Source organism: Emydura macquarii, unplaced genomic scaffold (assembly GCF_026122565.2).
Source record: "Emydura macquarii macquarii isolate MOO-44397 ecotype Brisbane River unplaced genomic scaffold, CSIRO-AGI_Emac_v2 contig_2422, whole genome shotgun sequence".
Classification (NCBI taxonomy): Eukaryota; Metazoa; Chordata; order Testudines; family Chelidae; genus Emydura; species Emydura macquarii.
Window position 1 is genome coordinate 38,970,476 of NW_027132559.1, and position 14,405 is coordinate 38,984,880.

Here is a 14,405-nt window from a genome sequence, read left to right on the forward strand (position 1 = left end):
ATGGAGGATAGGTCCATCAATGGCTATTAGCCAAGATAGTCAGGGATGCAACCCCATGATCTGGGTGTCCCTAGCCTCTGACTGCCAGAAGCTCAGAGTGGACTGTGGAAATTATGTGGGAATTAGGTGCTTAAAACTGATAAGAAAGGAATCCAGTGGAGAGGAAACAGGCATGATGCAGTCAGAGTAGTGGGACAGGAAGATGATTCTCAAAATAACTTCCTTTTTTATGGACTGAACAGCAAGGAGATGATAACAAACACAGGCTAGATAGGAGGAGATACTCACAGCAATTCCACAGTTAAGGTGCAGAGATCAAAGAACTGTTGAATAAAGACATTGTTTCAATTATTTTTTGGGTAAGGAAATTTGCCAGCTATCTCAACAACGCCCTCAGTAACTTCGGTTCCTGCAACACTCCCTACCAACAATTGTACAGAGAAGGAATTTGTCTGCAGAGAAACTGGCCATTGCATCCAGATGATCCAGAGATGTGATTTCAGACCTGACTGCTCTGATAAGTCTGATGAGTCATCTTGTGGTCAGTGAACTAATTATTATGCTGTATTATCACATTTATTCTGAGATATTAAAATATTTAATTATTCCATATCTTAATTTCCTATTCTGTATTTGCATCTTGGCATCAATCTTCATGAAAGCTTCCTTCCCCAAAGAAGGACTAACCTTCAGCTTTGTAATATGAGAATCTGAGATGTTTTGCATCTTCTAATGTGCTGATTGGGACTTGATACTTTATATTCCAATTCAAGTTACTTTCTCAAAAGCATCCATCAGTTGCTATGCATATCATTTTAAAATATAAATATAGTATCTCAAATTAAGTGAATCAGCCATTACTGCTCAGCTTTTTAAAGCAGCAAGGCAATTGTTGGTGAGCTAAAAATTAAGATAATATGGAATGAAGGGAAAATGGATCTAGCTAACACATATACAAGTAAATTTTTTTGGCTGCTCCTGATGGATTCTATCACCAAGATACATGGTAATAGAAATTAAAATGTTGCTTTGCATTTATGCCTTAAAATATAGTTCCAAATAGACCTAGTCCAATAGCTCACAAAAAGAAATATATTTAGACTGCCTCTTCAGGGCAGGAACTATGTCCATATTAGAAGTGTGTGGAATCAGATTTTCTATTTTATGAGAAATTCTGCAATTTCTAAATTTGTTTAAACTCTGAATTTGAATGAAACATTGAATTTCAAAATTTGTCACAAAAGTAAACTTTAAAAAAATCATTTTGGGTCAATCAAAACATTTATTCTTGATTTTGACTTTAAAAAATTATAATACAAAATAAAATTGTTGACATGAAAAGTAGTTTCAAAACGAAAATTTGAAACATTCAGTTCTGAAAACATTGCAATAGAATGTTGTGATATTATTGAATGCTTCATTTAGATTTTTTCAAAATGAAATTTTGTTGAAATCAACACATTCTCATGGAAAATTTGTATTCAATGGAACAGCATTTTTCAGCAGAAAAATTTTAAAAAAGAAAATTTTCTTCCAACTCTAGATTTTTGTTTCTTCAGCACTGAGTACAATCAGCCATTGATGCATCACCAGAATTCAAATAATTAATAAGAAATAAATAATTTTAGATTTTTAATTCTCATGAAACTTACATGAACATAGTAGTTTCTTCAAATTTATTTGATTTTAATTTCACAAATCTCTTTAGCTTTTTTGTGTATGAGTATTCAAAATGTAAAGTGTTGCATGCTTATGATTGGTCAGAGAAATCCCATGGATTTGTTTCTCTTTCCTGATTACATGTGTGAGTATTTATAAAGTGAAATATTTTGTTTGTGTATGTATAAATAGAAAATATATTGTCCACAAATACATTCACATGTGACTGTGACATATACTTTCTGTGAACATTTGTGCCAGTGAAACATTAGCCACTGAGTGTCCATGGTAAGTTAACTCAAAAGGAAGAAGTAGAAGTGATTTACAAATTCAAATAATTATCTAGCTCTAGTTATTGAGGAGACCATGCTGAAGTGAAACTTTAAGCATAAAGTAGAGCTCATTGGGTATAAGTCTTTGCTCACAAATTCACTTTAAGTCTGTCTTCCAAGTCACCCTTCATCTCTTCAGGAAGTTAAATGCTATGGAAAATACTTCTTAGTCTACTGCATGCAATCTGCAATCACCACAGCAATGACTGCAATTCATCCCTTGAATGGCAGTGTCTGAATAGGCCTGAAGTACATTCTAAGGGCAGCAATCTGTGCACAGAAAGATGTTATCCAGTGTCAGTTGGACTTTAAAACATAATATTTATAGAAAACGTAAAACTAAAAAAATATGCTTGGCACTTTAGACTGTACCACTTTTCACTGTCAGACAGCATCATGAATCTTATGGATAATTAGGCAGAATCATTGGTTGTGGTTAGCTTCACTGTAATTTTTTAAACTAATAAAGCTGCTCTGCTAGCCCCTCCCTATAACTTAATTCCCAGACTTCTAATCTCCCAGAGAGGATGCCCCAAGGCAACATGTTCTATTCACACATTATAATTTACTAATACAGAGATCATCTAAGGCATGGTCTACACTACCAATTAATGGTAATATAACTATGTAGCTCAGGGGTGTGGAAAATCCATGCCCTGGAGTGAAGTAGTTATATTGACCTAACTCCCAGTATAAACAGCCTTATGTTAATGGGAGGGCTTCTCCCACTGACATAGCTACTGCCTCTGGGGGAGGTGGAGTACCTATGCTGATGAGAGAAGCTCTCTTGCTGGCGTGGGTATTGTCTTCAGTAGCGCTACAGTGGCATAGCTGCAGCTGTGTAAGTGTAAACAAGACTTAAGCAGTGCCAACTTTTACAAGCTGCATGGGTTAGCAATACAACTTTCTCATTCCCCTCTAGAGTCCTCAAAGCAGTCTCCTGGACTAAAGTGTGATAACCTGTTTGAAAATCCTGGAACCTGACAGGGACTCATCCTGAACCACAAAAACAAATTTGGAGTTTCTACAAAGTATTCAGGAAGTTACACTGCAGTTGATCGGTTCCTGAAGTAGTGGAAATGACCATTATATTCTTCCCCATATATCTGCGCAGGGGGACACTGTGTGGGACAAATCTATTAGAATACCCATTTGTTCCATCTTCATGGAGGGATCAGATAAAGCCCAAATAAGATGGTAATTCAGTATTTTGGTCCCAGTGCAAATGACAGCATTACTGTAGGGTATTCAGATATGATTTGGACTGTTCAAAAAACCCAAAAAACTAATTTGCTTTTTGAGTTACCTTCATAAAGTTGCTCTCACACTAATAACTAATGATTTTTACAGTGACATCTTGGCATATAACATCACTAGAGAAAATGGGTCCTCTCCATATTTAATGTGATAATATGTCAGACACCAATGGGAATGACAATTCAAATGATTTCTTATTCTCATAAGGTTAGAATTTGCTCCTTAGCCAATAATATAGGGAGCACCATTGGTATTGTAACAATGGGGAAAAACCATACTGGTTGATATTATTGTATAAATATTGGTTAAAGAAATTAAAGTGCAATTTTTTCTTACACCCACATTGTTCACCAGAACCTAACATCAACTGTCTGATCATTCCCAGTTTGTAGACATAGACTAAGTATTCTAACTTTTGTCTTGTAAAGCTATGGAAGTTTGTGATTTTGAGCGTGAAAAACTATGTGAATGGTATCAACCAGCAACAGAAGCGGCAGCAGCAATTGTTTCAGTCCATTCCACTAATGCATTCCAGTGGGGCCTTGGAAAAGGAGCAAGCATCCATCCTGGGGAAGAAAACCACAGGCCATCAACCGATCACACAATGTAAGTGAGGTCTTCACACACACCTCTTTTGGACTGTATGTGTTTAGTCAGCTATGGCACTTGTGAAATCTGCTGCCATTTCCTCATTAGCTTCAGTGGAGTTATTCTAGACTTGTACTACTCCGAGAGCAGAATTTGGCTCCGTGCATATGAAAATTCAACTCTCTCCTAACGTATAAATATCTTGTACACCACTAGCAGGGGAGGAGAATTGCGGACCCGCCATGCAAGAACTGGCAACAGAAAGGAATCCAGGTTAAGGAGGGCAGGAACCAGGAATAGGCAGAGCTCAGGAGTCAGGCAAGTAGGCAGGGTCCATAGCAGCAGCCAGCTAGGCACAGTTTCTTGTGCCTCTTTCTGGTTTTAGTTTAGTGTGTCCCAGCCAATTGGTGGAGCTGGACATCTCCCCCAATCAGGAGCTTTGCGGGCAGGGCCCTTTGTGAGCTACAGCTTCACTAGCCACCCTTTCCACAGGTTTGGCTGGGTGGTGAACATAGTCTCAGCACTGCCTAAGGACCCATGGCCCAGGCTCAAAGGCCTAGATCCCTCATAATTCCTAGTTGATGTGTTACAATCTGAGAATACCAATGGAAGCAGTGACTCACTGCTTTGAGATTATGAATAATTTAAGGATATGCATGGAGGGCATTACTGAAGTTCCTACCCACAATAGAAGTCTTTACAAACTGTGTTCTCTACTGTTGATGAAGATGTTGACCTGAGATATAAATGTACAATAATGAGACAAATCACCTATTTTGGTGATGCCCTGGGCATGCACTGAAAATTATTGGGAAGGGGAGCAAATATTTGTTTCTGTTGCTTCATGGTGTTAAACATTTTCATGGTTGTGCATCCAGTAGAGAGGACAATGTATGCAGAACCATCTCCCTTCAGTATGCTATGCGGTACAATTGAAACTAATACAAACATTTAATGGTAACTTTGTAAATAATTCCTCTCAAATCTGTAATGCAGAAATTCATCATATTGAAAAATAAATATACTCACTTTGCTCTTTTGTCAATAGATCAATGCTATCAAGATATTGTAATTTAGATTGATAAATTCTATTAATGTTGTTAGCAAAGGCTTATGTGCTCATCTCTAGATGTGCAAAGATCACATTTGTTAAGAACGAGTCAAATTGAAAAAAGGGCTTCATCCCAACTTCTAAGTTTGTACACCAAATTGTAAGGCTTTGTGCATGGAAAAAAAATGGGGGGTGAAATTTTAAAGGCTGGAGTTTTGAGAATTTGACCTCCATGTGCATTAAATGGATTGAAAAGAAACAAAGTGAGCCAGACTTTTTTCTTTAAAGAAACAAACAGGAATAACAAAAGAAAAAATCTCTAGTCCACCTAAGAAAAAAAAAATGGATTAGGAGGAACAGATTTTAAAAGCTCAGTCTGGCTTTAATACTTATATTCTAGTTAATTGGCTATTTTCTACATAGTGACCCCCAAACATTTAATTTGCTCAGATTCCACTCATTCCTGTTAAAGAATATAGTTGGAATTATGGCTTTTGTGGCAGAATTTGCCATATGTGAATGTCAAAAATCTTGAATAGAAGCCTGGAAGGAACTCCTTTATATTGGCTTTTATGTAGGGAAAAGTAAATCTTCTCCTAGTGCTTCATTCCTGCGTGTGCCTCTTACACTCTCTCAAAGAATGTTATTGAACTCAAATCCAGATAGAATCATTATGATAATTACTAGCTTCCAATAAAAATATTCATTTCATTTGCATTTGGCATAATGAGCAACAATTTGCTTTTTCATTGAGATTTGGCTACATTTAGCAAAGAATATGAAATTGTACTTTAAAAAAAGCTGTGATTCATTTAATTTATATCAGAATTATAATATCGACTATGCTGAAATATCTACATTATATCTGCCTCTCTACCTAATCTGTGTGTGATCACATACACAAATATGCTAGTCAGACACATACATTCTTTTATTTAATGTTGTATGAAGAAAATACCAGTAGGCCAGGCATAATTTTAAATGCAAGCTTCTTTCAGTGATGTGCAGCTCAAGCTCCAATGAAGAAACATGGGGTTTCTATATGCTGTGAGAGATGTTCTGAATGTCTCTGAATGGAGAAAAGAGAAGATTTTCTGTCTGGAATGATAGATGCATGCAGCTCTCTGTGAAAATAGGAAATAACCTATTATATATGACAAAGAATGCAGAATAGGACCCTAACAATAGTATATTGCAATAAGAGTTATTATTTTGATGCTAGTTTATTTTTAGTATCACAGCAATACTATAGAGCATTCAGACAGCATTGTTAATATGAGTATAAAGGAATTACTGAATTTCAGCTTAATATGTTAGTTTTATTTTAGTGTCAGTAAAGTTACTATGTTACTATTGTAAAATATCCATAATTTAACCACAGTTAAAAATTACAGTTTTACTTTGTCGTTTTTCGGAAGCACTTTAGACTTCTTGCAGAACATCAATATGTCTTCCTATCTGAGGAGAAAAGGAATATGGTAAATCAACAGTAAAAACTTGCACTGACTAAAGAATATAAAATCTTAGGATATAATTGTTGTATAGTAGATATTAGCATCACATTTTCTGTTTTACAGAATCTTCTTACAACTTTTTCATCCTATATATGTTTCAATGTACAGTGATATTTGATCTCTTTTAATATACAGTGAATGTGATATACATTTGTACCAGGGCTGGTCAACATTTTTAATTGAAACTCTTTTTCAACATAAAATTCAGTTTTTAATATACTGTAGTTTTAGGTTGTTGTTTTTTTTTTAAATGTCTCTGCTTCCCATGGGAAAACTTTGATTTTTCATTTAAAAATAAACAACCTTGAATGTTGTAAAGCTGAAAAGATTTGGTTTTCAGTTGAAAACTGAAATGTTTCAGATAACAACTGATATATTATGGTTCACATATGGTGCCACAGTGTCTCTTGCAAGTGTCCCCATTCTCCTCTATGTGCTGGATTCCCCAGCCAAACTTCATCTCCCCACAATGCATGATGTCCCCTTATAAAGACCATGGTGCATCAAGGAAAAAGTAGGCTAACAGGGAAGCTGACCTATATAGGAGAATGGGATCATGAGGGTACCCAAACTACAGCTTCCCTGAGGCACAGCAGTGGCATTTCCAAAACAAAATATTTCTATTTGCCATTTTTCACTGAATGTTCTGCATTTTCATTAAAATTTTCCATGGAGAAAAAACTCATTTTCTGTCCAGCTCTAACATGTACATTATGTAACTTCATGTTGTCATACAGTATATTAGATTCCATGCAGAATGGAGGAAACTCTTACTGGTTCAGAGAGTAGGCATTACTTAAGCTGCATGGTGGAGGACTCCAGCTTAATAGCTATAAAGGGTGGGAACTCCACAATGGAATTGAGTGAATAATTATTTTTTGGTTCAGCCAGTGAATTGAAAAATAAGGAAAAATAATCAGTTTTATTCCAAAATTGTTCTGAATTTGTCAGCAAATGGGAAAAAGTCTATTTCAGGCCAGCAAATGTATGCGTGTGTGTTTGCTTATGTCCCCTGTATAAACTTTAGCCCAATGGATGAGGCCCTTGCCCGGGATGTAGGAAACTGAGATCTGAATCTCCACTCTGAGGCAGGGACTTGAATTCAGATCTCTCCTCTGACAGATGAGCACCCTAATATCTGGACTATCAGCTATTTTGGGGTGGGTGGCTCTCAATCTCTTGTTGAAGTTGTTCGACTTTGTATAAATCACCTCAAAGATGCCACTGTAATAAATAACAACAAAAATGTGTATAGGCTTGAACAAGTGCATAGACTAGTAAAGTAACTATCTAGATAACCGCAGGCCTCATAATTCATTTCCACTTGAGAGAAAATGATTAGTGAGATAGCAAAGTCTTATTAATAGGACTATTATGGTACCTATGGTTTATACTTTGCAAATATAGCAGATACTTAGGAATCTGTTTCTTTTTTCTGCTGCAGTAACTTTGAATTAGATAATTCATATCCAAATATTTCATCAAAACCAATGAAGCAAAAACAACAAATAGGATATGAAACTAAAATTCTGAGCTCACATGATAATTATTGTTTTGTAAACAGCTCCCTTAATAACCATATGTTTAGCACATCTGTCTTGGTTTGTGTCTGATTTTCAGACAGGAATTATCCTAGTTTACCATTCAAAAGGTAAAAAAAATAAAATAAAAAATAACCAGAATATACCACAGTATAAAGCATAGGGAAGTGAGCAGAACATTCTAACGTAAGTGGCAATTAGGACTAAGGGGCTGAAGACTACAAGATAGGTGAAAAAATGTCATGGTAATCACACAGGAGTTCAGTCACATTAAAATATGTTGGGGGGAGGGAAAGAAATCAAGAGTCAAGAAGTCTATAGAATTCAGCCACATTTAGGGGGAGGGGATAGGGTAGGAAAAATTTAGGGAAGTCACTTCTGTCTCATTTCCCCCCTCAGCTAGGGGGCCAATGTATTTCCACTTTTTCCTACATGTCCTATTGCTTATCCTTACCTGTTCTGTTATTGTGTTTCATTCAGCTAGTATCCATACATAACACGTCTGAAAAAAAAACAACCCTCACTTAGTGTCACTGTGTTCCCCAGAGCAACCAATTGTGCAAATGCGTGCTTTTGGCCGAACACTTCTTCTTTTCAAATGATTCTAGTAGTAATATTATATAAGTGATTTGACCATTGGTCCTCCCATTTGGTCACAATGGACCAGAACACCTATTAACTTATTCCAGAGCATGAATTCAACCTTTGCAGATATCCAGGCAGAACACAGTAATGTATTTGACTGATCATTTGCTGGAAACATCAGTCAACTCTTTCATTTAAATTAAAAGATGACTTTGGCAATTTGCACTTCAGTGAATTTTGGTTAAATTAGGAATTTTGGGTCTGGGACTGACTGAAATTTTGGAGAGAATGAGGATTCAGAGGTTGATGGGAAGGAACACTTATACCTAAGCCGAAAACTCTTTCCCTGAGAGCCGAAAACTCTTTCCCAGTTACTCCACAACTGAAAAGGAGGCCTTAGCTGTGAAATGGGCTATTGACACCCTATGTTATTACCTGCTTGGAACAACGTTCACATTAGTTACAGATAATTCACCTCTGAGATGGTTGCATAGCATGAAGGACACCAACCCCAGGATAATGCGGTGGTACCTCTCCCTCTAGCCGTATGACTTCCGGGTGATACACTGACCTGGTAAGGTGCACACCAAAGTGGATTTTTTCTCTAGGCTGAGGGGGGGAGGTGGAGGATGGGGTGACCGACCACCCATTGAGACCACTCTTAAGTGAGGGATGTGTGATGCGGTGTACTTATCTTGCACTGAAGGAGTTAAGCTGATTCTATAGGTGGCGGAAGTCCTGCCTACCAGACTCTGCTGGGTGTGCTCCAACTGCTGTCCTAGCATAAAAAGGAGCAGTCAAGCTCATTTTTGGCTGACCAACGAGGAGCAAGGAGGCGTGCAGGAGGCTCCAAGCCAGGAGCCACTTCAGACCCTAACGGTGGGAGCCAGGAACCCGGGAGACCTTGCCGGACACCGGACACCCTTCGTCAGCTGCCCGGAGCCAGACAACCAAGGAGACTTCTTTTCCAAGGGGCTCCATGAACCAGGGGAGACGTGGGCGGCAGTTGAACAGGAAGGGGAACCTGGAGGCCCGAGGGACGGCCCCAGTGACGAACGGGTAGGAAGTAACCGAGGGTGGAGAGAGGCACTGGTCAGCGTGTTTTCGGAGGATCCCTGCTGACACGGTGTTGGGCTACCCCAACACCAATAGGGCTGGGGCTCAGAGGAGCAGGGAAGGACTGAGCCCCCCCTACTCCAGGCACTGTCCCCTCAAAGGAGGTGCCCCACTAACCCAACGGACTGTCAGAGCACGCTGCCCCTACCTGAGGGTGACTATTGACTCGGGCCACCAGGCTGTACTGCCTCAACCCACGGGTGACTATTGACTCTGACCGCTAGGCCATGTTACCCGACATGGGAGCCAGCCGATAGGCCTTGGACCTGCAGGATACAGGGCCGAGGAGAAACGGTCTTGTCGATTGCACTCACGGGTGTGCTCCCCATTCCCCTCGTTACCCTCTTGAACTTTCCCACCGAGGGTGACGGGGAGGGCTTACCCCATGACAGACAGCCTGTGGATTATTTCATCTCTGCACCTTTCAGATTTATGAATGCACTAGGCACATTTCAGAGGTTAGTGAATGATATAATCCATTTTTTCGAGAGCTGAAGACATCCTCACATACTTAGATGACTTCATTTATTTTCACAAAACATGGGAGAAACATCTGGTAGGAGAGGAAAGGATTCTAAAGTTCTTTAAGGAGTCAGGCTTTAAACTTGCAGGAAACAACCGTCATAAAGCCAATGAGAATGAGCTGGAACCCCAACCCCAGAAACTGAATGTTATAAAGGACTGGAAGGTTCCCACAACCTGGAGGAGTTGCAATGATTGGTAGGCCTCTATGAATTCTACAAAAGACTTGTAAAAAAATTTCTCAGAGCCACCAGTGCCATTATACCTGCTAACAAAGAGCCACTTTGTCTGGACAGAGCAACTCAAAAAAGCGTTTGAGTCACTGAAGGAAGGACTTCTAAACTGTGCTGTGCTTAAATTCATGGATCTATCCCAACTATTGATGGTAACTTGTGATGCCTCAAAGGTTGCTGTTCAATTTGCAGTTGAACAAATTGATGAACTTGGTAGTCATAGATCGGTGGCCACAAATTAAGTGAGAGGTAAATCAAGTATGTATTGTCCCTGTTACCAGATGTGGAATTCACAGTGTACACAGATCACAGTGCCCTGCAGTGGCTCCTTACAAAGCACAACCCAGAAGAACACCTATGGATATGGATTCACAAACTGTCAGAATATATGCTGTATGCAGTGCAGTTGTAGCTGTGTCGGTCTCAGAATATTAAAGGCACGAGGTGGGTGACGTAATATCTTTTATTGGACAAACTTCTGTTGGTGAGACAAAGGCAAGCTTTCAAGCCACACAGCTCTTCTTCAGGTTTGGGAAAGGTACTCTGAGTGTCACAGCTAAATGCAAGGTGGAACAGGCTGTTAGCATAGATAGTAAGCACATATTATAAGGAATCATTCAAGATAGAGTGGCCCGTTAACACCTCTGCAGTCATAGGACAAAAAGAGGGGGTTAGTGGATTACAGATTGTTGTAATAAGCCATAAGTGTCTGTTCAATCCATGATTTTTAATGTCTAGAAGAGTTATGAATTTAAGTTCCCAGGCTTGTCTTTTGAAAGTATGGTGCAGGTTTGTATACATTGTTCACTAGAAACCTGGAAAGCAAAATGTGGTTGTGGATGCTCTCAGCTGAGTAAAGGCAGGGAGAATAGACTCAACTTGGTCTTGTGACTGCATCTGGCAAGAAGAGTCTGAGTTATGTTCAGTGCACCAACAGATCTACCAAAGGAGATCCAGACTGGGGAGATTCAGCATAGTTCAAGGATGATTATCCATTGATCTTTTGAACTTGCTGGTGAATGAAGGTAACAAGATTGTCTTACCAGCAAGCAGTCTGTTCATCCACAACAGATAGGCCTGACCTAGAGGACGGGAACCCTGCATTCACTGATATTCTAGATCCAACTACGATTGATGACTTCATGACTGATTATAGGACTCAAGCGGGCAGAGCAACACAGAAACCTGTGTGGGTGGCAGACTGCCTGGATTCCTAGAGGTTACTGTTTTAAATTCTTATTTAACTAGAGGGGAAAAAGCTGTAATGATCAGTGTAGACAGCATCTCCACCAATAGATGGTTCTTGATGTTACGTTGTTGTTTTATATGCTGTCATGTTGTTGTATTTGAAATGGGGGTTTTAGCAGGAAGTTCAGTCCTGCCTATGTATGCTGGAGTTGATACTTGCAGTGTTCCAATACATCCCTGTAATTCTATAAGCAAGTATTACAATATGATAGTGATCATATTATTGTTCACTCTGGATAACATTTGAGGTATCAGTAAAAGCGGCAAGAGTGATGTGTCCTATTTTCTGACACCAAGAAAAAAAAAGAATATTTACCAAAGAGTTTGCTGACTTAAAGTGAAATTTCATATTGTGGCAAACTGCAGCAGAATTACAATTAAAATAAACCACGCTTGCTGTGATTAGAAGCTGTGGTGGTTTTTTTACTTTTATCTTTCTACTTGAGAGGGAGAGTCTATCCTATTGTTTCCTTTTCCCTTTTTCACTCAGAGGATTTGAACAGATATGATGAAATGCTAATGAGATATGGTGTGTTCAGACAAGCCACAGAAGAATTGTGAATTAATCACAGTTCTTTGTCAGTCAGAGGCAGTCAAACTAAAAACTTCAGCTGAAAATTCCAGCTAACAATTGGAATAAATGTTGTGTTATGATCAAAACATACAATACTTAATCTCTTCTGCCATTTAGTTTATGTCTTGGTTTGTATGCTACAGTGGTTAAATCAGATGCTGATAAAAGCAAGAGTTTTTTAATAGGTATTTTCAAAGAATGATAACATTGACAGAATAAAACAAAGAAAAGACAGAGGTAGGTAGAACATAAAAAGGGATTATATTGGTTAGTAACCTCCTAATCTCAGCTCCAGAATTCCGCTATAATGGGCATGTATATAGCCACACTTAAACAGATCAGTTTTCAGTTTTAGCTAACAGCAGAGATTGGTTTAGTTGTGCCAACCTAAGCTACATTCAAACCAAGTGGGCCAATTTCTGCTCTTAGTTGAACCTGTGCAATGCAAGTCAATGGGTTGTGCATGAGTTTAAATGAGGGACGTATCTGGACCAGCGAGTTTGAAGATGCATAAAGAATACCAGCAATAATCTGCACAGATGGAAACCCTTAAGAATTTACAGAATTTCAAGGTGTGTTCACGGGCATGTTGTGACGTGGGAAGGACAAGGATTTAGTTTTTCTCTCTCTCTCTCAAGCAGCTATGAAGTACCTCTAGTAAATATGTCAACATTTTATTTTGTTTAATTGGTGATAAGGACATAGGATTTGCAATACTACATCAGATTATTGGTCCATCTAGTCCAATCATGCCTCTGCTTGGCCTACTCTGACTGGCTGTCTATGTTGTGCTTTTCTAGATAAGTTTTCAGTCTGATCTTCAACCACATCTACATAGTATTCTATGCTCTCTGCTCTTCAATTAATCCTGATCCTGTAAAGATCTGTGCAAGTGCTTAACTTTACATTTTGAGTGTCCTGTTTACTTCAGTGGGACTACTCACAGTGCATACAGTTAAATCTGTCAGGATCAGGACCTTAGATGCTGTTGGTGCTCATTTTAGAAGTCAAATATAACTTTGTCTCCAGATATGAATTATACAAGATTAATTTATAACTCATTTTTAAAATTCTAGTTGCTGCCATGAAGCACATTTTAAATAGTGTTTCTAGATTTTTTTTAATTTCCTCACAAATATTTTTAAAAGGTTTCTTTGCTTCCCTCCCTTTACAGAAAGGGACAAACTGACTGAGAGAGAATTTCTCTGAGCTACAGAGAAATTGACCATGCACAAAATGCTGTCAAATACACAAAGCAAATAAAATGGAGAGAAAGAGAGAAATCTTCAAAATATATCTCAAGTATTACCTTTAACAACAGTAGTTAAATTTTTCAAACAGAAAAGCGATTTTCAAGTTGACAGTCCTCCCATTAAATTGTCTGATCTTTGTAGTCATAATTTTCAACACATATTTTTATCCATCATATTTTTAATGAAATGCTTTATTTAATTCTCTGAAATCATTCTACTAGATAATCTGTGCCTTTTCCTCATACTATATCAGATAATATTGAGTGCATGTTGCCTCTGGCCTAAATATATATATACAGTATGTGAGTAGTGAAATATTTTTTTAAAATGCACATCAATTAAAAAAAAAATGCTGCATCTTAACCAAAAGACAAAATAGAGACCTAAAGAAAAGGAGATCTATGAAGCACAAACTAAACAAACACCAAATTTAAATGCAATATAATATATTGTTCACTCTACATATTTATGTTTGCAGTTTAGTGATTAGACACTTTCCACTGTAGTATATTTGTATACTGGACTTTTTCATATGTGTTAGAATGTGCTGCTATATATATATTTTTAAACAGGCATTCCTTTTAGGTAGTGTGAAATTAGCGGTAGTGCATTCGAAAGAGTCTTTGAGACAGTGAATGCATAATGATACGTATCAAAGTAACATTATCTATAGCATTCTCAGGTAAGTGGAGAAAAAGAATGAGTTTTATGTAATGCTTTTACATCCTATAGATCTGTTCTCAATAGTATTATTTACTTGAAAATTTATATATATCACTCATGACCTCTTTTCACTGTGAAACGAAAGACATAAACATAAGCCTCATAGGCTCCACAGCATTTTCTGTCAAGGTGTTATTCCAGAATTAATACTCTCCAGGCAAATAGAACGTAGATGGAGGTAATGCTTTAGTTCTCGAAGGAGGAGATTA

General features: G+C 38.0%; 1 protein-coding gene across 2 annotated transcripts in view; it reads left to right on the forward strand.

Annotated features, from left to right (window-relative positions):
* Nucleotides 1-14,405, forward strand: part of LOC137162471 (MAM and LDL-receptor class A domain-containing protein 1-like) — a 320,533-nt gene that overhangs the window by 60,729 nt on the left and 245,399 nt on the right. For both annotated transcript variants that reach the window (XM_067562330.1, XM_067562331.1), the window contains 2 exons: nt 365-541; nt 3,677-3,854. In XM_067562330.1, coding sequence (XP_067418431.1) covers nt 365-541; nt 3,677-3,854 — 355 coding nt within the window. The remainder of the gene's footprint in view (nt 1-364; nt 542-3,676; nt 3,855-14,405) is intronic.